This window comes from Seriola aureovittata, chromosome 11 (genome assembly GCF_021018895.1).
Source record: "Seriola aureovittata isolate HTS-2021-v1 ecotype China chromosome 11, ASM2101889v1, whole genome shotgun sequence".
NCBI classification, from domain to species: Eukaryota; Metazoa; Chordata; class Actinopteri; order Carangiformes; family Carangidae; genus Seriola; species Seriola aureovittata.
In genome coordinates this window covers 18789617-18816191 of record NC_079374.1, presented here as the reverse complement: position 1 = coordinate 18816191, position 26575 = coordinate 18789617, and the positions used below count along the sequence as shown (strand labels likewise).

At 40.8% G+C, this 26575-nt stretch overlaps 1 protein-coding gene across 2 annotated transcripts; it reads right to left on the bottom strand.

Annotated features, from left to right (window-relative positions):
- Window positions 1–606: 606 nt before the first annotated feature.
- Window positions 607–25646, bottom strand: ranbp2 (RAN binding protein 2). 2 transcript variants are annotated; one of them, XM_056388824.1, is made up of 30 exons: window positions 25427–25646; window positions 23736–23803; window positions 23521–23632; window positions 21067–21219; window positions 20564–20794; window positions 20281–20423; window positions 19722–19917; window positions 19420–19560; window positions 18898–19057; window positions 18525–18706; window positions 17940–18139; window positions 17024–17147; window positions 16213–16374; window positions 15636–15773; window positions 14637–14768; window positions 14234–14461; window positions 14004–14087; window positions 13339–13480; window positions 13120–13214; window positions 8556–13029; window positions 7954–8031; window positions 6344–6520; window positions 5804–5890; window positions 5494–5669; window positions 4308–4569; window positions 3348–3434; window positions 3080–3234; window positions 2707–2980; window positions 2267–2622; window positions 607–1769 (listed from the first exon to the last, which is right to left on the bottom strand). In XM_056388824.1, exons 1-30 carry the CDS (start codon window positions 25496–25498, stop codon window positions 1464–1466), a joined length of 9195 nt encoding a protein of 3064 aa, XP_056244799.1. In that variant the 5' UTR covers window positions 25499–25646; the 3' UTR covers window positions 607–1463. The 2 variants fall into 2 exon arrangements, with proteins under 2 accessions (XP_056244799.1, XP_056244800.1); XM_056388825.1 differs by lacking the exon at window positions 7954–8031.
- Window positions 25647–26575: the final 929 nt, after the last annotated feature.

Here is a 26575-nt window from a genome sequence, read left to right as displayed (position 1 = left end):
CCTGTCAGTGTGTGTGTGCTGATCATGGCAAAATGTCCTGGAGACATCTACTGTAGCAGGAACCAGAGGCTATCTTGAATTCTTTGGCAGGCGTTCATGTCTGTGGACAAATTGTCACTGTGATGGTTTCACATCCATGCAAAATACAGTCACAAACCTTTACGGGTGTATAGTTGACATCAAATGAAGGCCGAGTTGGAAGACGGGTGTAGTCTGACCCATAAGTAAAGTACTCTGTAATAATGTAGTAATGACTGAGTATTAATGTTTACAGACATCATGGCTGATGTGATCCCGTCGAAAGATGTTAATTTTTGAATGTTTTGAACTAAAATACTTAGCACCTTTAAGATTGAATATACTGATGCTAAAAATACTGTAATGGCCAATTGAAACAATTTAAGAATGAAAATGACTCTGCTTGAACTGTTAACACATGCCCACACTAAGAGAACAGCCTGTGATTAGGATATAAGTATTGACATGTAGACTGTAACATAAAATCAGACTCATGCAGATCTTGTGTAGATGTTTCCGTAACAGTCTGATGTACAAAGCAAAGATAAACATGGAACATTTCAAAGAAAATCTTTCAATCAACAAACATCTGGTACTTGTAAAGCAACTTTATTTGTCCTTTATCATCATACTATTTTGGTACAAGCACCATTTTTATTTTAATAGTGATCATCTCAAATGATAATGTGTCGCCTTTGTAAAATCCAAACCAGATGTAATGTGATCGTCCAGCCACCCTGTGTCCACAGGACAACACAGTGAGATGACTGAAGTTCATGTGGTCAAATATGAAGCCCAATTATCCGAACATTGTGAAATCCATCTGCACAAAGAAAAATCACTGGGGGAGCCCTAATGTCAGAAGTACACAGCGGCAGCATTTGGAGAGAAGGCAGGGGCACAGTTACAAACCAACAGGTGCTCTCAAATAACAACCTCACTTTTCAGTTATAGTTAAGACTTCATCAAAAAGGGAAAAAATACCCAAGTGGAGCTTATGAAGAGGACCAGCACGTTCAAACTGAACACATGCAAGACAGTAAAACAAAAATAGACATTAAAAAAGTAGTCCATGTACAATTATACACACAAAATAAACAAATGGGAATTTATTGACAGACTATAAAGATGCAAGTGCAACAGAGCAACAATATATTATGTTTGCTCCAAGTGCCTCCTCCCCCGCGTAGTACTACACCATCTTTCCCATTTGTGAAATAATAATTTATAAAGAAAAATAATTTCTAATCCCAGGTTATTGGAGTCAAGTTTCTAAGATGAAAGGTCTTGGCCAGTAGTCCTATGATGGTGTTTAATTCTCAGATGCCTAATCACTATGGAGCAGGAGGCTATGCACTGCACAGGGATCATTATCCAAAGGCCTCTCTGACCTTGACTTTATAACCTCAACCAAGCTGTGAATCTTGATGTTAACATTTAAAAAGCTACAGCTGCCCACATTCTGTGATGACCAGCTTCTTCGTAGGCGTGCCTCCCTTGGTGCCCAGCTCTCCCATCTGTTGCACCACATCCATGCCACCCCGAACCCAACCGAAAGCCACGTGTTTGAAGTCCAGGTGTTCGGCTTTCTTCAGGGTGATGAAGAACTGTGAGTTGTTGGTGTCGCGCCCACGATTGGCCATTGACAGAATACCTGGACCTGTGTGCCGAACATCAAAGTTCTCGTCCTCAAACTTGCTGCCATAGATGGACTTTCCTCCTGTGCCGTCACTGTTTGTGATGTCACCGCCCTACAAGACCATTGGAGAACTTGTTAGTAGTGTTACATAGAGATCTATTACTGAAAAATACATTATTTCCTCTGTGATATACAGTAATGATTTGATAGAATTATAAAAACAATATTCTGTATTAGTAAAATAATTATTTTAACAACTTGGATCACGAAGTATTACAGATGCGTGTGCTTCAATTATATATCTGTTATGCTGTTCTTCCTCGCTGCATAATTGTACACTGAGGTTAGTAGTGACACCACACGTGAATATCATTTTAAGATGCCAGTCCATGATGTGCAATATTTGAGGCATTGACCCAAGCAGATTAATCGCATCCATTCAAATACAGCTCTAAGGTAACAATAATATCTGCTGGAATTTGTTTTGCCAGGTGAAGATTAAACACTGTAGTCAAATATACGAGTGCCATTATTACAAGCATGTACAGTAAACACCAGTGAGCAAGTTTCACATTGTAATTATTAGTGAAACTGAAGTCATCTCCTCACCTGACACATGAAGGCTGGTATGACTCTGTGGAAGACGGACTCCCGCAGTCCAAAGCCTTTCTCTCCGGTGCAGAGAGCCCTGAAGTTCTCTGCCGTCTTGGGGACAATATGGGAGAAAAGCTCTATGGTGATAGTTCCTAGTGTCTGGCCATCAGCTGACACTTTAAGGAACACCTGTGGATTACTGTCTCTGGAGTGCTCTTGAACTCTAGACATCTGTGGTGAGAAGATACATGAGTCGTCGCTGCCGGCTGGGCCCATTCGGCTCTGACACTCACAGAAGGTCTTCTTGAAGGTTTCGGCGATCTCAGGGGTTTTGAACTTTGCTGCCAGCTGCTCCACTACGCCGTCGCCGTCTGGAAAAACAGAGGAGGAGTCTGAAACCAAGAACAGACTAATGTGGTGCAGAAACTCACTTCATATCAACACTGTGTGTGTACCTGAGTAGTCGGTGGCGGTCCACAGCAGTGCATTAGCTGAGGCATTCATGGGTTTGAGCTCCATCGCCTGTGAGATGGTGTGGTTGGCACAAACCCTCAGCACCTGCTCTCTTCTCATCAGGATTCGGTAGAAATGTTTGGTTGGGTGGAAGAGGATCTTGAGGTCACCGATGCCACGCTCCTTCCACTGGCCGAGGTCCCGGTCCCATCGGTACAGCTTGGCACGCTCCTTAAACAGGATTTCCTCATCCTCCTCCCCAGACTTTGTCTCCACCTGAGAGAGAGACAACACGATGAGCTGTGGTCAGCATTCACTAAACTTTTAATTTAATGTATTATAAAAAAAAAATTGGAGCTCAGCAGAGTAAGCTACCTCTGGTAGTGACACTATTGGCTCAAAGTGAATATCCACATTATTAGGGGCATCCTCTTCATCACTGCCCTCTTCATCACCGTTGTTTTTTGGTGCTGAGGACACTGCGGGCCCAAACACTGTTGCTCCAGCGTTTGCCCACGAGAAGTTGGAGTCTACATGAAAGAGAAAACAATAAATATGTAGTGAAATATAATCTTGCTGTGATCATACCTTAGTAGAGACCAATAGGGACATGGCAAGACAGTTGTTGAAAAGAAAAGCCAACCTTGGTTTCCAAATGCAAATCCCTCTGTGTTTTTGGCCAAGTCAGCAAAGGAGAAGCCACCAAATGAGTTGAAGCCAAAGGAGGAGTCTGTGGTGGGAGGAACAAAGTTATAATTAAGTACTTAACTTAATGCAGTTTATTTCACATCTTCTCTTTGTTTGCACAACTGCCGCAGACACTGGGTTGGACACAGCATCATGAACAGTGTAAAGTTATGTGAAGCAATAACCCTGCCATAAACATAACTTGAAGTCAAAGATGATACTCAGTGGTAGAGGAAGTTTTGATTTTTTTTTTGCTTAAAACGTACCAATGACACAATGTAATGCAATGAACACCATATCAAAAGCAAGTACTCATCATAAAAATGGCTCCAGTAGGTGTGATGTTATTACATTAACAATATTGATACATCCATGATTAATGGGTTTGAAGGAAAAGAAAAAAGTTCTGAGAGACAAATTAGTTTCGATTTGATTTTTGGACTTTTCACTTTACACTACCTTTGAACAGTATAGAAAACTTAAATGGGGTAACAACATTTGAGCTGAACAGAACTGAATTTCATAATATACAAACAGGGATGCTGTTAAATTGATAACGTGAATGTCAGAGCTTCTTAACTTCAGACAGGTTTGGGCTGTTAGGCCTGTAGTGATGCTAATAATTCATCCTTTCCCACTGTTAAGTTTGGGGAAGGGAGTCAACTGGACTAAGTGCTTCCACAGATACATATACTCATGAGCCGGTGAACAGATCAACACACCAGTTAATCAATGATTACATGTAATACATCATTGATAAATCTTGTGAAGATGGTTGTTTGTTTCTAAAGCTGGCAGGAATATTTTGACTTAGAAGATTGTATCTCAAATTGAACAAACCAGTACAGTTCCACACTCAACGGGTAGACCGTCAGTGGTCTTACATCTACAGTGAGGAACAGGAAATGGTCTATACCTTGACTGGTTGTAGTAGAAGAAACAGTAGAAGCTGCAGTCCCACCGTTGGAATCTGGCTCTGAGCTCTTCTTCGTTGACAGGTCAATGGGAGAGCTGCTGCTAGGAGCTTCACTCTGAGTCTCTGTTGGCTGGTCTGAGGTCTGCTCCTCAGGTGCAGATATGCTGCCTGCGGTGTCTGTGCTGCTGGATGATGGGACTGGCAGCAGCTCCTCTGAGGGTTCAGCAGTGGAGGCCGTTCCAGCTTCGTTTAACTGGGCATCCTAATACAAATTTAGGAATGAAACTCGGATTACCTTCACCGCAACAAATACATTTTTGACAATAACAAATATTGATACCATAATTGTGCTATAAATGCTACATTAACAAAATATAAATATAACCTGGCCATCACATTGATGGAGGAGAAACAGTTGTGTTTTTGAATCTACCACATGCATGAATACTGTGTCATCTATTGTGTTTAGTAGAAATGTCCCAAGCATATCCTAAGGATCGGTATCAGGGCTGATCTGGGCAGCCTGCTAGTGTTGTAGCTCCTCTTCTTTAGGACAGCCAGCATCCTGCTTCATAAGCCAGAGAAAATTAGCCAGTGTGAATGTAATTATTTGGGTGCAGCGGTCAATGATTCTCAGTTCAGACACTGAGGTTGGAGAAATACACAAACATAAATACAAATGTCGCCAGCAGTACGCCGGATCAGCTGTTACTAATTAATGTTGATTCTGTTAGCAAGTTGATGACAGTCCTAAATTAAACTTGGCTGTTGTCGGTTTGTGAGCTCTCTGCACAACACTGTCAGTTCTCATCAAAAATAGCTTTTGAGGAAAGAACCTCCACTCTGCAACACCACTGAAAAAAAACTGGGTTCACTTGTGATTTTTTTTTTTTTAAAGTGAGACATCACGGTCAGAGTAGTATTCTTCCAAATCAACTTTCATTCATATCATATCAATAATTTAAGCTTATGAACTTTATATTTTTTAACCATGATCTTCAGTGTTCAATAAGCGCAGAGCATAAGTCTCAGATCAAACTTGGTTTTGGCAGATACCCAGTATTAAAGGACTTGGATCAGGGCCAAAAAACTATTGGGACATCCCTAGTATTTAGATTCAGTCTGCTTGTATGTCTATTTGCCTTCAATAATTATTCAGTGCTTTTCTAAATGCTGTATCTGTTACCAGGTCTTGCTGTGCCTTGCGGACTTCTGTCTCAAAGTCTTCAGGCTTGTCGTGGTCTGTGTCGCTGTCTGTGGTGCTCAGGCCGCAGAAGAAGGTGGGTGGAAGCTGGAGGCTTTTGGCCTTCTCCTCCTCCTCCGGCGTTGGCTTCTTCTCCCACACCACCTGGCAGTCTGGCTCTGAATGCAGTATACACAAGTTTAGGGCTAGAGAATGGCACACTGAATCAAAGCAATGGTACTTGATGAATAAGTGAGGTTGAGCTATTGGACATAATAGAGTATCACTGTGTGACATGATGTAACATACATACCATCACCACATGCTGCATCCTTTTTCTCAAGAGGATCAGGGTAGAGCTTTCCATTCAAGGCTTTTACTGCTGACTCGTAGTCCTCATCTGGAAATCAAAACAAATTCAAGTATTTAGCGTAAATTACATCTGTAATCATGTTTGCCAAGAGAGAAGATATGTCGATTCCATTGTTCCCACTTCACTCCTACAGACTTGGACATTGGAACAAGAGTGATTTACATTTATTTTTCCTATATTCAAATTTCGTGATGGTTATATGGAATGTATTTACCGTAGTCACGTAGGCATAAAGCAAGGTGAGCTTGCTTCAATAAAACAGCACATTGCAAAAGCACTAAAGAGCTTTTCTACCACTCTAAGGGGATTAAGACTATATTTCTGTTCATGAATGAGCTGACAGTAAATTAATGAAAGGTGACTATACTATCTATGCAAAATATTAAAAGAAATTTTGCAAAAATTCAAATTAAAAAAGTTATGAGTCACTCTTTTATACTCTTGTTGTATTTTCTTATTCTTGTTTTGTATGTTAGTTACCATCAGTTTGATCATCACTGGAGTAGCCTGGTTCATTCTGGTAGCAGAAGAAAGTGAATGGCAGCAGAAGTTTCCTGGCTAAAGCTGCCTGTTCAGCAGTGGGTTCCCTGACATACACAATCTCCACTTCGGAGTCCTCCTCCAACCCTGCACCACCTCCTTCTGCCTGAGGGGGCCCTATGACACACAAGTAGAACAGTACATAGACAGGCAGGTAAGGAACTGCTTAGAACAGATGAATCTGCTTCATTCCCTATATAACCGCAGGTGTTAGTTCCACACACACAAAAAAGTCATGCACAGCAAAAAGGAACGGCATGCATTTGATTTACAAATGTGTGAGACAACTTGTATTAAGAGAACATTTCTGTATGCATGTCTCTGTGTTTTTCATTCTATTTGATGGACTACACCACTTGTTGGACACATGATATTGTAAAATTAAACCGCATAAATACCACAGCTTTAACTCTAATTGGCCTTTGCACATAACTGGCAGAAGCCAGACTGGACAGGGAATTGCATTTCACACTGTTGCTACACATCCTGCACTAAAAATGGAGTGTGTGACGTTTGCACAGTGCATTCCTCTCTGAGGGAACGCTCTGTGTGGAATCTTCTCAGCTCACTTTTCAATAGACATTAACTTTAACTGACGTGCCTGCTGTTGGGAGTCAAAACTCAAGTTTGATTCTGTCTATTGTTTAATCAACTGGTCATTAGTAATTACCAAATTTAACTATGTTCATCATTACATTATCACATTTCCATACCCAACCCAATTTTAGCATCACAGAAAAACCTTTACACCCCTATGAACTCAAGCATAGTATGAGATCTTATGACTGCCCTTCAGATCGAGATTCAAGACTCAGATAAGAGAAAGTCTAACCAAACATAATTTGATATTTGCTCTTTGGTTAGCAGGAGAAACACTGTGAAGATAAATTGAAAGTTTACTAGAGGAAAACTCTAACGACAATATAAGATCTCGAACTAACAGTTTTTGGTCAAATTTCACTTAATTTCATTTAGACATGGGAGCTGTGAACCACAATGACAAACTGCTAAGTTTATAATGAGTCATATGAAAGAATCATTTATGATAATACTGAATTACAACTCACCTAAGATAAAATGGATCTTCTTTTATTGAACTAAATCTAAAGGAGGAACACTATGATAATATAGCTTTAAATTTAGTCACAGTTTTAAACTCATTTTAATTAACTGCCTTTTATGACATTATGCATCACTCACTACTTCGACAATGAAGAAAAATCAGAAAATCAAAACACCACATTTTGTCATTTTGTATAACTTCCTCCTGTGTGAGACTCTTATTATAATATATATATATATATATATATATATATATATATATATATATATATATATATATAATATCTTAGATTATATGATATGATGTATTATTATAAATTACTAAAATTCTTTGTATATTAAAAACTGCACCTCGCCACACTGGACATGCAAAACATTAGCTCCACTGGTTTTTCCACTCCGTGCATCCAGGTTATTTCTCTCTAGTAGTAAGGGCCAGCCAGGTGACAGCTGAGAAGTGTTAACACACACTGCAGTGATTAGAGTACCTGGGGGTTCAAATTGGGTGGTTGATGTGCTGGTCCAAAAAGCCATTGGGTTATCTTTGAAAAGCCTAAAATCCAGCCCTAAGGGATGATGGGTTGTTGGGCGAAGAGAAACTAATTGTGAGGTTGGTATCATAATCAGAAAACAAGGCCAAAAGTGTTCAAATAAAAATGTTAAATACTATGACCGTGTGCTGACTGAAATATATAAAAAATGTGTTCTAAGTATTGGTACTAGACAATCTATGGGTATGCAACATACAGTATGTGCAGAACCAAAAACCTGCTGTAGATCATTTACTGTATTCATGTTTACTAAAGATACAGGGATATCTTGAGTAAATTAAACAATATACAGCATAGAAAGTGGCTACATGTGGATGAAATGAGAAATCAGATTTTAATCCAATTTTCCAATTTCTGTCCTAGTAAAAACTGAGGAGGGTCTTGGCTGGGTCAACTAAGATGATGGAGCAATGAGATGCAGATGGAACAAGACAATGAAGTAAAAATAAAATGAACAAAACAGTCATGATACTCATTCAAAAACAGAAAATCAGACAAATATTTCACATATACTGTATTAAGATGTGTTTCTTTTTTACCTTTCTCTGGGATTTTGAACGCAGGTGCTGCAAGTGAAGCCTTGGCAGGTCGTCCAGAATCTTTGGCTTTCGAACCAGATGCAGATTCCTCTGTCTCAGAGTGAGATTTAGGAGTGCCAAAAATCTTCTGAAGGCTATCAGTGCCAAAGACAAACTTAGGGGGAGACACCACTGTCTTTGAGGTGTTGGCTGGACCAGGAGACCCAGGTGCACATGGCTGACTGTCAGGGGAAAGCTCTGTACGTTCCTTTGTGGTCTCTTCCAGAACAGCAATGGCTGCCTTCCCACATACAGCTGTAGCAGTCTTTGCAGATCCTGCAGCTCCACTGTCTTGAGATGTGACAACTCCAGATGTCACTGGGTTCATAAGTTCATCTTTCCCTTGTGCAACCTTAGCCTCCTCAAAGACCTGTTTGAATGTATTTGCAGTATCCTGCAGTTTGAATCTCACAGCTAACTGCTCAATATTAGCCTCTCCTACTTCAGCAAAGTCCATGGCACTCCAGACCCAGGCCTTCTCAGCACCTTTCATAGGTTCAAGCTTCATGGTTGCTGTGATCCAATGGTTGGCACAGATCTTAAGTACCTGGTCTCTTCTCATTATCAACCTCACTCGTTTGGTGTCATAATTCTGCAAGATCTTGAGGTCTCCGATACCCCTCTCCTTCCACTGACCCAGTTCTTTGTCGTAGCGATACAGTTTGGCCCTATGACTGAAGACTACCTGTTCATTTTCCTCTCCTGTAGAAATCTCCACCAGATCAGGCAAGGGGACCACAGGTTCAAAGTACTGGCCATCCCTCTCCTCATCCTGGGTTACATCTTGCTCGTCATCAGTACCCACTGAGGCTCTGCTCTGGTTAAGCTTAGCAGGAGACTTAGATGGGCTAATGCCAGGTTGAAAACTGAAGCTGAACCCACCTGTAGATTCTCCAAAGCGGAAAAGGTTCTTTCTCAAGGGGCTACTGGCGATGGGAGAGGCATAGACTGATGAGTCAGCAGTATCATCTAACGCTTCTTCTCGTAGGTCATAGTTATCCCACTCCAAGGTGGGGCCAGTGGTTTCACTGTGAGCCTTGATTACGAGACTTGACACGTTGCTGGATGTTGTAACATCTGCCTGGTTTTCATCATCTTTGATCTTTGTTTTCTCATCAGTCAAAAAGAATTTCAGGTCTTTCAAACCAGACTTCATTTCCTCTGCTTTCTGAATGAGATGTGCCGTTCTACCTGTGTCAACCAGCTTGTGGGGGGTTTGTAGGGGAATGTCCAAAAGAAGTCTCTGACACTCTTCAAACTTCTCTTTAAACTCCTCAGCAAGCTCTGAGCTTTTAAACTTAGCAGCCAGCTGTTCAAGATTAGCATCTCCATCAGAAAAGTCATTGGCCATCCAGATCCACGCTTTATCCGAGCCTGCCAAGGGCTTAAGATTCATGGTGGTGGTGATCCAGTGGTTGGCGCACACCTTCAGAACCTGCTCTCTTCTCATCAGCACCCTGAGCCTGCCATTACTGTTGTTTTTCAGGAATTTGAGGGTTCCAACACCACGCTCTTTCCACTGACTGGTGCTGGAGTCAAATCTGAAAAGTTTGACACGCTGAGAATAAAGAACTTGTTCATCCTCCTCCCCTGTCACCAGGTCCACCTTCTCCGGCATCTGAACCACTGGTTCAAACTGGATATCGTCATTTTCCTCCGTTTTATACATGCCGTCATCCTCCAGTTCATTTGAGGCATCTGCCTTTGTGGGGGTTGCCTGGAATGATGAAAACACCTGCTCACCGGCCCCAGAGAAACCTTTGAAATCGGGGTCTTTCTGGCCAAACTGGAAGTCTGCTCCAGACGACTTTGCCAGGTCAGCAAAACTGAATGTATCGGTTTTTCCAGAAATTAATGGATTTTGATCTTGCTCCGTTTGATCCACTGAGGAAGTAGACTCATTTTCTTTCTCATTGTGTTTCTCTGCTATGCTTTTAAGAAAACTGGAGGCTGACCCTGATGGAGGTGTTGGATTATCAGTTGAGGGGGTTTCTTTACCAGTGTCCTGAATGCCAAACTTGAAGCCACTGGATGGAATGGGCATTGAGAATGAGAAGCCTGAAGCACTTGTGGTACTAGATCCAGACTGAGGAGCTTCAAACTTGAAAGAAGAAGCTGCGCTTTTATCTTTGTTTTGACCAAACTGAAAAGTGCTGCCAGTTCCAAAAGGCATTGTGAATCCAGTTCCAGCAGGCTGACTTGATGAACTCTTGGTTCCAAAGGTAAAGCTGAAGGTGGAGGCTGAGGGAGCAGTGCTGGTTGTGCTTTTAGCATTGGGATTTGGTGTCTGACAAGCCAAACACTTACTGGCAGAAGCATTGTTTCTCACCAGACATGTGTCACAATCCCATTCTCCATCTTTCTTGGCAAACATGGCTTCTAAAGAGGGTGCCTCATTTGGGGCGTGGCAGGAAACACATTCAGCAGCTGATGCATCATTTCTGACCAGGCAGGCTTTGCAGTTCCACTCATCCTTCTTTGCAAAATCAGCCCCAAATCCTGAAATTGCTGTCAGATTTGATGATACTGGAGCCCCCTCTGTTGACTTAGCAGCAGGGTTGGGGCTATTACAGGCAACACATTTGTCAGAAGAGGCTTCATTTCTTACTTCGCATACATCACAGTCCCACTGTCCAGGCTTCTTGCTAAACTGGGCACCAAACCCAGAGTCAACAGCAGATATAGAGGGCTGCGTTGCAGGTGCATCTACAGCTGGTGTGGTTTGTGCTGTGGCAGTTGTTTTAGCTGAGGCTTTAACAGCTTTACAAGAAACACAACTGTCTGCAGAGCCCTCATTTCTCAGAGAACATGTGTCACAGTCCCACTGCCCTGGCTTCTTTCCAAAGCCAGATCCAAATGCACTGGTTACTGTGTCAGCAGGTTTTGAGGTGCCAGTCCCAAATGTAAATGAAGATGGTATAGAAGCACCAAAAGTACCAAATCCAGTAAATGTAGAGCCAGAACTACTGGGTTTTGATGAATCAGTCCCAAATTTGAATGTAAAGGGACTGGCTTTGGTTTCAGCAGAAGCCTGAATGTCTTGTTTAGATGAAGAATTGGGATTGACACTTTGACATGCAACACACCGCATATCTGTGGGTTTATTTCTTACACAGCACACAGTGCAGTCCCATTCCCCTTCTTTGAGTGCAAACTGGGCTGCCAGTGACTCTGAATCTTTTAAGCTTTCCTCTTTCTTCTCCTGTTGATCATGCACTTCTGGCGATTTGAGTACAATTTTCTGGGCTTCCTCAAACTTAGCTTTGAAAAGCGATGCCTCATCTACTGTTTTAAAGCGGATGGCCAGTTGCTCTGTCTTAGGCTCTTCATCTGCATAATCAATGGCATTCCAGACCCAGGATTTGTCAGAGCCAGCATTCGGTTTCAGTAGCATATCAACAGTGATGTAGTGGTTGGCACAGATCTTAAGGACCTGTTCCCTTCTCATTAAGAGGCGGACCTTCCCTTTAGTGCTGTGTTTTAGGATTTTGACATTGCCAATACCCCGCTCCTTCCACTCTTTTGTCTCTGTGTCAAATCGATATAGCTTTGCCCTGTTGCAAAACATCTCCTCCTCCTCTTCCTCACCCGTTTTCACATCTACTTTATCGGGAAGAGGTACAATGGGTTCAAAATGAGGGCCATCCTCATCCTCTTCAACATGAGTGCTGTCATTGTCACTTTCTGCTGCCCTTTCTTCTTCTGCTGCATAATTGGGTAACCCAAATACTGGCTTGGTAACATCCCCAAATTTAAATGGCTGGTCCACATTTCCAAAGAGACTTCCAGTGCCAGTGTTCTGTGCAGAATCAACAAATGAAAAGCTAGTAGCACTTTTAGTGCCAAAGGTGAAAATGCTTGTTTGGCTGGGAGGCTGCTCCTGAGTAGGAGGCTTCTCTGGAACAGTATCTGTTTTAGTGGGAATGTCTGACGTAAGAAGACCAAGGAGACTTTCACTGTGCTTGGCCTGAGAAGCTGAGAAAGTGAAATCTCCATCATTGGATTTAAAGTTGGAGTTGAATTTAAAAGCAGCTGAAGGTGTTGACTGGGCAACTGCCCCTGCTCCAAAACTAGGCACTTTGGGGACTTCAGCAGGTGCCTGCTGACTGAAAGACAGCTTCCCAAAGTCCACTGGCTTTCCTTCTATGCTCTTTGGTGGCTGAACAGGGACAACAGATGGCTTGGTGAAGTAGCCAGGCTCAGGTAGAGGAGGGTTAGTGGTTTGTTGGGTTACACTCTGGCCATAATATTCTTCACTATATGGAGAAAGAAGGCTTGTGGCTGGCGATTCAAATCGCAGAGGGGCACCAAAGACTTGCTCTTGAGGAGGGTAAATGCAGGTTGGGGCTGTTTGCAGTGGAGGTGTGTGAGTGGGCTGCTGGTAGGCATACATATGCTGCTGAGGTGGCATACGGTTCATACTATACATTGGGCCCTGTGTAAAGAGAGAAGAATGAAAATCAAATGTTACTCTGTGTACTCCAAGCAAGTTTATTAATGTAAACCAATGTTAGATGATGATTACCTTGGTGGGGGTTACATTTGCTGCTGTGCGCAGGAGATACTGAGAGTTGTAAGCTGGAGATTGGTTGTAGTACACAGAAGGGCCTGTGGTGGCAACTTAAAGAAGGACAAATTATATATATGAAGATGTTAATTTTACAAGCAAAGTCTGTCCAATACTTGTAGAGAAAAATATAGAATTAATATTTAGACATGCTTTGGTTCTATGTGGTGTGTTTACCTGTTAAAGGGGCACCGTGGTAGGACTGGACTGGGGTAAAAGGCTCCTGTAGGCCCTCAGCCCCGTAGCTTTCCCCATACATCTTATGATGAGGAGAGCCTGCGTTCCCTGAAGAGTTGTGCCTCAGATCATGAACTTCATTCTGCAAAACAAGGAGCTTAATGAGAAACAACTTAACACATCTATACAAAACATTTAAACCAAAATCTAAAAATTTACATACAATGGTGATTTGGCATCAATCCATGTAGAAAATCAACATTTTATACTGTGACATTCTCATTTTAATGAATGTCTGTCACACAGTTCCTGGGGTTTTTGTTTTCCTCGACTGCAGGGAAACAGGTTATCATAAGAATCAGATCATTATGTGCAATTTCTCCTGTTTTCTAAATATACTTTCACATTCCCATAAGCAGCTTCCCTGATTTCTGATTTACTGTTGCTGCAAACTCCTTCTTCCATGTTTACCTTTTGTCATGATAAATTCAGCATAATGCACCCAACTATGGCTAACAGCATACCATACTCTCCACTCTACTGGCTTCGGGTTTTTCTTTTAAACTTAAGTAATGTTAGTGATCACCTATTACTTCTAAATGGAATCACATGTGGGGTTGTGTGAAATCAAATTTAAAAAAAGATGTTTAATCTCTAATCCTGACCTTGAGGGCTTCAACTTGCTGACACAGCATCTGAAGGAGACTTTTCTGGTCCTCCACCCAATGAGGTGGTGTCTTGGGAGAAATCTGAATGACAAGGTAAAGAAATTATAAGAAAATTACTAATTGTGTTTTGAATCAAAATCTCTAGGATAACTACAAGGAAACATTTAAAATTTAAAAAGACACAAAGAAGCCTTAAGTGGTCTTGATAACCAACAATGTGAACCTACCAATCTTTTGGAAGGAGAGACCAAGCTTTTGTTAGGAGAGGGAGTGGAAAACTTGATGTGGGATATGGTGGCACTGGTTTCTGTGGGATGAGCAGGGCTAGAGTGGGCTGGTCTTCTTCGACAATCCTCTTCTTTCTCCTCGTCTTCATCCATGGCCTCCCCACTCTCCCCCAACTGCTGGTTCACGTCATTCAGGAGGTCCACAACTTCCTCCATGGACACAGGCAGCTGGGACACAAAACATAGGTTATTCTGCTGCAGAGTTCACATTTACAAGTATAACCAGTGTCCATCATGCTAACTCAACACAAACACAAAAACAAATAGTATGTCATTAAACATGAATTGTGAAATTTTAAGTCGCTAATTTTGTCTTTGATATTTTGAAGGTTCAAAAAATTACCTTGTCAATGTCATCAGCATTGGCATTGTAGATCTTAGACAAGTAGGTCCTGAACTTTCTCAGGAACGTGATGCACCTGTCTTGGGTCTCCTCAACCCCATTGCTGGCCTCCTCTGACAGCCGCTGGTAGATCTGCCAAGGAAACAGAGCACATCATAAAAAAAAAATTGAACATGAACATGGACAGGTGTCAGAAGAACCAGCTTCCATATTGAAAATACACCAATCTGATATCACATTAGCAGACTGATCCAGGTGAATTTTTGGGAATCATCAACAAATAGGAATAGGGTAGTTCAGCGGTTGAAAAATGTCAAAAGGAAAGTGCTGTTTTGACGCAAAGATAAACTGCTGAAAATATTCTATATGAAGAGTATATTTAAATGGATACTGGACTGTTTCGGTGGGTGTTTTTAAAAGTCTCTATAACACGTTTTTTTTTCTCGAGGTCCTGTGCTCCCGGTGTGCTTTCAAACTGCGCGCTGGAAAGAATCTACTGTGGATAATGTAACGACTATTTATGAGTACCTCACACAACCCCACGTCAAAAAACTCTTATGTACATGTTGTGGCACTGACAATGGATAATTTTGTAACTGCTCCTACTTTGCCATTTCATACTACTATTGGCATCAATCATCAAAATGTGCTGCAATACAAACAAAACCATATTCACAGTTTTCATTACTATGAAAAATGTTGAGTTAGAATAAGCACATCTACATCTGTAATATCAGGTCTGGTGCTAACACAACTCCCATGATGCATTTTTATTAGGTCTAAGCTCATAAAATGTCATCTATTCTTAATAAGACATTATTTTATTACATAATTTATTATTCCTGCTTTTTAAGGGACTTTGGAGCCACTAGTTGCCATCAATGGGAGCTGATCGAGTAAACCTAAAACTGAGTTGGTGAGTGAGTGAGTGAATACATACATAAATACAAAAAATAACTAACTTATCTCATTTATGTTGTGTAGAAGCCAATGACTTACCTGAGCCAAATGCCAGACGGATGACATGTTATTGATGGTTTCCAAGGTAGCGATGGCCTCTTCTGTCCTGCCTTCAATGTCAAGGAGAGTCGCATATGCTATCTTGAATTCCTCTTCATAACCCTTCACAGATGAAATCTGAACAGGGACAGATACAAACCGGATCAAACCGCAAACCGGATCAAACCGCAAACTCTAACATCTATCATGCTCTACCATCTGACCTACAGGACTACTGACTGATTGAAAAATGTCAACATAAAAAAATTGTGTGACCAGTTCTTAAGTAAAAAAAAAACAAAGGTCATTCATTAAATGAATTCCAAACCAAGAAAAGAAACACACTCATACAGCACAGCACTCGTGTTCATAATTCATGAAAACCTAAAAGACTGAATCTAATAGCTATTCTTATGCCAGAGATTCAAAGATGATGTTATTTGCAGGCAAAGCGAAAAACCTTCACATCTTTAGACTCAAGACTAGACTGTCTCAGGAAAGAGTGGACAAGGTGCAGCCACCCAACCTATATCCAAACTGTCTTATAATAAAAAGAAACCATGAGCACAATATTAACCTGTATGTCTTTGGAGGGAAAGTGTATGAAGAGGGGGTCGAGGGGTTCAGGTATACTGCGTCTGTTTTTGATCCTTTCCAACAGTGGGAGGACAACTTTCCAGTAGTGGACACTGCGGCCGATGTACTCCTTCTGGTCGTAGTACGAGTTCACTCCATCACCCTGGGTTATTAAACATACAAACACAACCAGATGACGGGGGAGGTGAGCCAGCCACATTAGCTTAATGCAGGGCAGATAATATTAACAAGGTAAGAAAAACAGTGCATGCAGTAGTTTCTTCAGTTGCAAATTCTACACTAAACAAATGCACAGTCAGAGAGGCAGCATATGTGGCCCTTTCGACAACTTAAAGTTGATCACATTTAGCAGTTGTAGAGTGAGTGACAGAAAGGAGCAGGTGTAAAGGCATGTGTGTCCCTGCGCAGTATCTGGCAAGGTGCTGTGTTATCTAAGTGGTGTTTTTCTGTCTGTGCTGAATGTCTGTGTGTGCATGACTGCCACCCACATAACTGATGCTTTTCTCCCACTGCAGTCAAGTAGCATTCATAGTGTAAAGGCAGGGGAAGAACTCTTAATACAGTAATCTGTAGATTTACTTGTCAATCACAATTTAAGTTAGCAAGTACAGTGTTTTTAGTGATTTTGAGTTTGGTTTACTACTTATCCATTTATAAAGGCACACAAAAGAGTCTTGCTCATATATTCTAACTACAATCAAACAACTATATCAGTACACGAAATATGTCAAAAAAAAAAAAAAAAAAAAAAAAAACACAAAACAAACAAAAATGTGTGCATGTGTGTGTACCGTCTGGCTGAGACACTGAGCCCAGTGGATGGCCAGTGCTGGTTGAAGCCCATGTTTCTCTCCGGCCCTCAGAGTGCTCAGTCCATGCTGCACAATCATCCGTAGCTTGGCTGACATGCTAGGGCTGCAAGAAGACAAGCATCAAAAGCACTGTTTAAATACTGTATAATTACACTAAAATGAGTGAGTACCCTGTTTTGGCCTGTTCATGTCACTTATGAAACTGCTAGACACTCAAATACTCTGCTTCATGTTTGACCTAGTGTCTAAATATTTTTTAACAGTGACACAAAGAGCTTCAATGTAAGTGTTTTGGGGAAAATGTTGAGGCAATATCAATTAGCAACTGATTAAGGTCTATAGAGAAATAGCCTGACAGCTAACAGCCATACTGACATTTAAATTAAGTTAATATTTAGCGTTTAAATACATTAACTTCATTACTGGCACCATCACTATTTAAATTTTGCAGGATTGACAACATTCAGAGAGTGAGATAAAAACTATTTGACAGGCAGACTACAAAATTATTCTGTACTTGCATAATGCACTCAACGCTGCCATCTCAATATCAGATTTTGATCTGATTTGCCTTTATTATCAGAATATTTTCTGAAACTGCTCATGGTCCAAGGCATACATGGTTTTACACACATAAAACCTCAACACAACATTGAAATAACTGGTCTTGTATTGTTAGATATTCTGCAAACAATGTGCTTTAAACAATGTAATTTGTTTAAGTAAATAAAGGTAGTTGATCATATCCATTATGTCAGATGTGGTTGATATAATCATTTATAACAGCTTATACTTAGGCAGATATACTATATGTTCAGTTTTAACCCAGGTTACTGGTGACTTTTTGTCTTCGAGTGCCTTATCCAATCTGGATCTCAGGAGTTCTCAGACTCACGCTGCTCGTTTGTGAATGAGGCTATAGATGGCATCCCACCACTCCCTCTGTCTGTCAGTGGTCAAGAGGCGAAGTAGAGGAAGGGGGAGGCAGCGAGGTTCATAGAGCTGCTGATGTTGCTGCTGGTTCATTCCGCTGCTGATCTTTGCCGTCTCCTGGAGCTGGCAGTGACTACAGAACACCACACCTTGTAAAAAAACCTGGAGGGAAAAAACAAGACAGGAGACAGAGACATGTTTACATTTTGAAAGAAGTGCAGGAAACCACAAATTTCAGAATCAATTTTAACAACAATAAAAAATTACAATAGGGTCCTCGCACCCTTTATTGCTCCAGCCCTAAAAATAAATAAAAACAAAAAAACCCCAAAAGGAACAGCAAAGGCGTAAATGGTTGGATTTAGATGGCAGTAGGCAAAAAACAGATCAGTTGGCTAAGCAAACCTTTCATTTTTTATTAGCAAAGACATATGTTGAAGTCATGCAGGTAAGGCTTGCGTGCTTCTCGTTTATAGCCAGTGTGGACTGTTGCTTTCGTTAATAAATTATGTTAATCTGAAAAGGCAGCCCACATGGCTCCGCTTACCTCCAGATCCAGCAGGCAGATGGACTCTGGTGCATTTGTGTCCAATTTGGAAGTTTCCAGGGTAAGCCTAGGAAAGAGCTGTGCTAACCAGTCCCGTAGGGCTGGTCTTTGAGCCAGGAGAGTCCACTGCAGTCCCAACCAACTCAGATGCTGCAAGTCACCACCATGCAGTAGGATGGAGCCTACAGAGGAGGCACCACAGTTATTACCATGTAGGAGTGAAGAAAAATGGCATTTTTTCTGCCACTGTTTTGTAGTACCTGAAAAGTGAAATCTTACAGCTGTCAAAAATAAAAGTGAAATGGGAAAATAACAAACAACTGGAGAAATCTTCATGGTACATTAGTAGTCAGTCAGATTATTAGGTTTGTACCAGTGTCCCATTTGGCAAGCTGAGAGAGCTCTGGAGCCGTGGTGTTAATGGAACGAATGTCATCATTGGCAATAAATGAAGATCCAGTGGAGGCCTGTGGTCCAAACAGGAGTTCAAACAGAGAGTCCTGACCGCTACGATTTCCAAATGCCTCCACCACCTACACACAGACAACATAAAATTATTATGTCTGTTTCTAAAAATATAAAATAAAACATCACTTTGTCAGTGTTGTCTATGTCTGATATGATGAATATGATGCATAAATTATTAATGTTAGTGCTGGACTGTAAAGACAAAGCAATAGTGTATCTGCTTTAGTTGTGACAGAGAGGTAAGATGTTTGCATCATGCTGAATCATAAAGCCTAAGTTCCATGTGTCAGATATTTTACCCATGCCAAATTAAATTAATAATAACATAATTAATTATAATTTCCTTATGTGGCATAAAGCACTTAATTCCTGGTTAAAAACCTGGTAGTAAGCTTCAACTAAACTGACTCAGAACACACAGACAGACCTCTCTGATTAAGGTGGATGAATCAGTGCTCAGATTGAGCAACATGTGTCCAGCCTGACTCTGTCGATCGTTGGCCAGCAGTTCCAGGAGCGGTGGGGCTGACTGGTCTCTTTTGGTCACTTTAGGCTTTGGTCTGGGGACCTGGTGGAAGGACAACAAACTGTCAAAAGCTGACTATATTTAATAGCTCCTGGCTGTGGCTGCCAAATAAAATCTGTAAATGGAAAGGGAAGAACAAACTGACTGGCAGTTAGCTAGATGATAAGTACTGGGTATATTTGTGTTAACTGGTATGTCAGTACCTGGTATGCCAGCAGGTAGCACAGTGCAGCCAGGTCAATGACAACCCTCCAGGTCTGTTGGCGATCCTGTGCCAGCTTCAACAGCAGTGTGGCAGCATGCAGGTAGAGGTGACCTCTCATCTCCACAAACACCTCACAAAGCTCATCTGTGTGGCGGCCTGCAACGCTGCTCAGTGTCTGCATAGCTTGGTCAAAACTACACACACACAAACACAGTTTTAATATAGAGTGCAGCGTTTCCAGCAGTTATGTTTGATTGGAATAATGAAAACAAATGGTCACCTAGAAGAAAACAGATGTTCACAATGCTATGAAAGACATGAACTTGTATGTCTTCTGTAAGCATAGAAATTTAATTGAAAAAAAAAAAAAAGAATTGTGACTAGAAGGCTAGGATATATAAAAATATTATAAATATAATATAAAAACAGTCTTGGGGGAAATTACTTCAAAATCCAAAAATGAGAGTAAAGAGGACTTTAGGTTTAGATTTGATTTCATGAATACAGCTTGTCTACAGAGTATGCTTACAACACCCCAAGACCTCAACATGACATACCTTCTGAGCGCATCACGACTGGGCTGCATGATGCTCTCAGACAGTGTGATTCTCAGGAGGCTGCAATGGGCCAAAAGCAGCTCCCTCTGGAGACGCCGACACATCTTTTCATTGCTAGATACGCTGGGCTGAGCCAGATATTCCTGAAAAAAAAGTCATAGATTTTTAGTATTATTTGAGTTGAACAGGTTAGATTTTAAGAAGCTTTCAAAAAAAGCATACTTGTCCTACCCTATCAAATATACTATAACTAGTGGCCCTCTAAATTTGAGTACATGCTCACCTGCAGTGTGCGCACTACCACTGTGTACCAGTCCAGGCTGTGGCTCAGCATGCCCCTTTTCTCAGCAGCCAGGCAATGTTTGACGGCCTCATCCAGTCGGCCGTCCTGACAGAACAACTGAACCAGCTTCACATTCACATGTGTATCGCCTGGCCTTGCTGCAAGCTCAGCCTGGAGAAGGTCGAACAACCGGTTCCAACCCTGCTGACCCTGACGACTCAACAGACGCTCCTGCGAGAAGCAACACAGATAAACCAAAAAGATGATCATTATGGCATCCTTGGCACTTTTAGTTATTATGTACCTCCTTCCTGGTTTGGATCTACACAGGACTGGCGAGCAAAGTCCTATTCATGAAAAGTACGATTTAAATTTAAGACAATGGCAACAGAGTGAGGTACAAATCAAATCCAATTTAAAGTGATATTAAATGAGTTTAATGGTTTAAAGCTGCAGTGTACAACAGAGGTCTTACTGGGGATTCAAAAGAAAATAAGCCTCACCTTCAGGTTGAAGATTGCAGGGTTTCCTGGCAGAAGCTTTGCCGCTTTCTCCACCCAGAACTCTGCTCTGCTGTCACATTCATCCTTACTGACCAGTAACTCAGCCACCTTCAGCACCAGGTCCCTCTGGGCTGGGTTCAAGTCCACCGACCGCTACGAACACACACAGAGATGAAGGCATACTAGGGTCAGTTTTTTTTACAAACTTGCAGACGTGTGATCAATCCAAAGGACAAGATACTTCCAAAACTTTAAAGAGGTGGGAAAGAAAGATGAGGAGAATTGCTACTTTATTTATACCTCAGTCACATGTTGGGGTGCCAAGGATAGGGAAGGCTTATGAAGCTAATGAATAAACATGAGGAATCAAGTCAAAGGAAGATAGTTTCATACACTGTAAACCTTTAAAGCTGTAAACTTCAATGTCATTTTACTTCTTGATTTTATTTACTTAAGAAATCCTACCATCTGCATAATATGCTCTGCTTTTCTTTTGGCTCTTAACTTTGTGATAACAATAAAAACTTGACACCTCCTCCTTCTCACACTATGATAATGAAATGTCTCATTTTCTTTTTAAATTTAATACAGTCTGGAGGTGGTTTTATTTAAGCTGCAAACTGTCAGCAGCAGGTTGCACTATAGTCAGTCCTGGTCATGCTGCTTTGTGGTTCACCCCGTGTTTTAACAGCTCAGCTGGGCATTTTTCCCATCTGGTATACCCAGCTGGAGTACAATGACTTGCAATAAAAAAAATTGGAAATGAATAAGGTTTATAGCCAATAGTGCTCAACAATACCGAAAATCAACCCCAATACTGACTTTGCACATGGGCTCAGGATGTGCATGATTACAGTGGGGTTCCAGCTGGGTGTCCCATCTGAATAAAGGTGTATGGGGAAAAAGCGACTTAACATGAGTTAACAAACATACCTATAGTTTTGTATATTTTATCGCATCAGTTAGAATCGAACTACACTGTTTTAAGTATTACTTCTGAACATTTTTTAAGAGCATGTGCTACATTTCCAGATCGATTTCTGTTCTGCACAGTATAAAAATCAATTTAGACCCTCTGGAAGTGATGCATCACAGTGAGCATATAGTAGCCTTTATTAAGTCAGTCATATTTTTGTAACATGGTAATACAGCTGTGAATGGGTCTTTGTTAAAAACTGTTACTACTGGTGCATTCAATTTTGCTGAGAATCTGTGATTTAAGCATTGACTGCCTCTACATGCAAGAAACAACTAATGTCACTTGATTCTCATCACACAACAGCCCTCCAGAAGCCTAAGGAAAACCCTGAAAATGTTCATGTCCATTATTATTTGTCTGTCCGAGTGAGATGAATGCACAACCATTTCGGAAAACATAACAAATAAAGGGCATTAAATGGTCACTCTGATAAATGACCTACACAATCATAGTGTTTGCAACTTTCAAATTTCACATAGCTGATGCCAAAGAAGGTAGGAAACATATCTAAAACTGTATAGTATGTGATGGAAGAGGTCGACAGGAAAGTAAATGAAAGTACATTCAGAGCTGCGTAACTTCCCCTCCCTATTCAGGTGTTAATATAAACCCCAAATACCGGTTTGGTTGGTACGCCAATAATTAAGGTTAACCTTGTATACTAAAATAGATCTCTTCACAGCTCTGTCGTTGAATTTCTTCAGCTCTGCAAACCTTCTATGAGGTGTAATGGCAGAACTAAAAGAGTTTTGGGTAACCTGATAGACAGGAACCAATTTACACCAACACCCAGCCCTAATTAACAGTCTTTAAATTCAAACAAAAAAGAAAATGAAAGCTGAAGGAGTTAAGATGTTTAGAGAATCGGACGCTGGCAGCCAGATAAGCTGCAATGCAAGCTAGAGTTAAGACTTTATCCATGCTGTAGGGTTGGCTGCCTTGACACAAGCCAGTTAATGTATGGTTATTGGGCTGTGGAATGAGTCCTCCATTACAAACCACCTGCTGTAAATTGGCATTGGATAAAATTCCAACCAAAATGAGGGTAGTTAACAAGGAGCATTGTTATCCATGTACTCCTTCATATTATTCCACATTTTCAATTTGAACTGTTGTAACTTTATGAATCAACTTGTACATGGACTGCACTCGCATAACATTTTTTAACCTGAATGACTCCCACTCACCCACATGCACACAACCACAGACTGGCCTGGCCATCAGGAGCAGTTTTGCGTTTGGTATTTTGCTCAATGCCCTTTCACTTTCACATGTGAACAGGAAGGAAGAACTGGACTTTAAACAACAAATCCTGGAATTCATTACATTAAAAGCAGGGTGTGCAGCAGACTTTGATCATCCTAATTTTAAAACACTAGGATGACACATCCACAAGCACATCTTGTAATGCATTCTTTCACAAAGAAAGGCTTTGTTTTGCACTTTTTTTTTCCCCAATGACATGTTTTTCCTACCTTGTAACATCCTACTGCCTTGTCAATGTCTCCCTCTTTCTCATAGAGCTGTCCAAGGAATTTGTGTGCTTTCGGATCCCTCTGCTGGACCTTGAGATACTCTGATACATGTCTAGGAAGAGCATGAAACATGCAAAATTACTGTCAACATAACAGAGACATCTCTTTGAAGCAATAACACATTCACTCAACAACAGGGAAGCTTGTGTGCTTACCTTTTCGCAAGTTCATATTCCTTTGCTTCAAAGTACAATTTAGCAAATAAAAATCCTTTGACTGGCTTCTGTGGAAAGAAAACATTGAAGATGAATATGAGTAAAAGGACAATATTTGGAGTCATTAAAAAAAACAAAAAAAACAAAAAAACTTTCTCTCACTTTTGCTGGTTAGAGGCCATAATAATAAATGTCATTACGGCTTAAAATTCAATTTACAAGATGTCTTTTTGGATGGTTTTATCCTAGATACAAATGACCCCCTGTCCTGACATAATAAAAGCAAACAACTTCTCGGCCAACATGGCTATGGAATTAAACTCATTTATGATTTACTGCTCGCCTTCCTTGTCCACCAGACTTGAGCTAGTGTTGCCTGTCAACTTTTAATACCTACATGGATACTTGTTCCATTATAGTGTTTTTTTTCCATATGGTACAGAGTCAACTCGACTTTACTTGCTTTTGGTGCCAGATATTTCTTTAGATTCTGTATTGCCAGGATATGGGATAATTTACGTTTGCACATTAAGATAATATAGTAAGCACCCTAGTTTTGAAAACGGTCTTATTTCGACTTGAGTCATTTTTGTATCATTTATTTATTTTGATGTTTGACTTGAAACGATTTCGTTGATGACAAAAGAAGTATTTGTTGTGTTGGGTTGTTGATAGTATGTCACCAAGTCACCTGGACTTTGCCATCTCTACATCAAGACTGACAATGAAATCACTGTGATTTTAGGACTTTATATTGAAGTTTATTTATGCCATCATTCTCTCCTTGTTATTCGTAGATCTCAGCTAGTAATTAAAGGTGACCCCCAGTCTGTGGATCAAACTATTGAGATCAGGCACACTATATCTTTAGCATCTTTTAAATCCTTGCCTAAAACATTCTTTATGATTATTTCATATTTGATCACGCCACCTTTGCTATTTTATGATGCCTGTGTTGGTTTTTATTTACATGCATCAACTGTATATTTCATTGTTTTTCTTTTTAAGTAAAGCACTTAGCAACTTTGTTAAGAAAATTGCTGTATATATAAAGTTGTTTCTTCTAATTATTACTTCATAATGATATCAATCAAACTAAACCACACAGCCATTTTCACTCTTCTTACTAATACTATACAATCTAATGATTCAGACACTGCTTAATGCAACATTAAAGTTAAGCTAGCTGTGTACCAGTCCAGTAACTTCTGTTTAAAGATAGTCTAATCAGCAGTTCGCTAAATAACAGCAAATATCTGATAAAGTTAGTTTCATGCCGCTACTATAAATCAATTAATGGCGCGTATTCCGGTTAAAATCGGCATTAAGGCTATGTTTTTCCAAGTGTATAAAACTAGTATCAACTACACAAGTGGTCGAACTAGCTAACTGTGTCATTGCTAACTAGCAGGGCTAATCAGCTAGCTCTGCTGTAACAACCCTGCCGCGCATTTTCCGGGCATAAAGGGGAGGACAAGACGAGGCGTTACCATGCCGGTTTGCTAACGTCCGCGCTGCTAACCGGTTACGGTTATCAGAGTTTACACAGAACACGAGATTAAGGCTGAACTATTTAACGTCCCGTCAATTCAAACGTTAGCTAGTGTTCATTTAACCGGTTGTTGAGGCTGACACATGCTGGCTGACATGATGGCAGCAGCACGCTAACGTTAGCCGCCGGTTCAACTTACCTCTTTGAGTGAGGGAGAGGAACTCTGTACTGAGGAAACGTAACGGTCCACTTCAGCCTTACTTCGCCGCATGGCTTCCAAAAACAACTACCTCTAAAACGAAGGACTAAGGTGCATAGAATACCAGGAATTCACAAAATATATATAAAAAAACTGACATTAATATCGACTCGACTGTCACTCCTTAACGTTAACTGCCCATGATGATATTGCGCAGTCTCATTACCATCAAATGGCAGAGGGTCACGTGGGTCGTGCGCTTTCTTGAATCAGGCTCCTTAACCAATGAGAACCGAGTATTCAGTATGACGCACACTGACGCACTTTATTTTGAAGAAGGGGGGGGGTCAGGCTGGGTGAATCCTCTTTGCATTAGGTGAAATGGTTATTGCTACTACTATATCTATTCTGTATACCACCAATCGAAGATCAATGAAACCACGGTTGGTGTCCAGTTTACATTTAAATTTTTGTTTGATCTGTATGTCCATGCAAATAATATAATAAAATATGCACTTGAGGATGAGTGAGGATACTTTCAAAAATAATGTTAAGTTCACAAAGTGCAGTAAAGAGGAAGAAAAACATTAACTCACTATTTTGTGTGAGTACCCTTAGCCTTTAAAACAGCACCAATTTTCCTTGGTACACTAGCACATAGTTTTTCATGGTTAGCAGGTAGGTTGTTGTGAGTGGAGAACATACCAGTTCTTCTGTGGATTCAGTCTGTCTCACTGTCTTCTGTCGCTTCGTGCGATTCAAGACTGACTCCATGATGTTTGAGATCCGGTCTCTGTGCAGGACACACCATCTGTTGCAGACTCCTCATTTTTCTTGTCACTGAAGACAGTTCTTAATGACTGTGGCTGTGTTTTGGGGCTCATTGTGATGCTGCTGAATGTGGCTGATTTTTCAGCACATTGTCATGCTGCATAATGAATTTGGTACCAATCAGATGTGATCTGCATGATAGATAAGAATCTAAACATCTAAAGTGCCTAAAAAGTCCACTAGCAACATATTGGCCAAGTACTGTATGTGTAAACATACTAGCCCTGTAAGGACAAGGACAACAAGCATGTATGGAGTTTTACACAGGAATAATTTCCTCTGTATCAGTGTTGTCAGTGCTCTGTGCATCTTAACTGG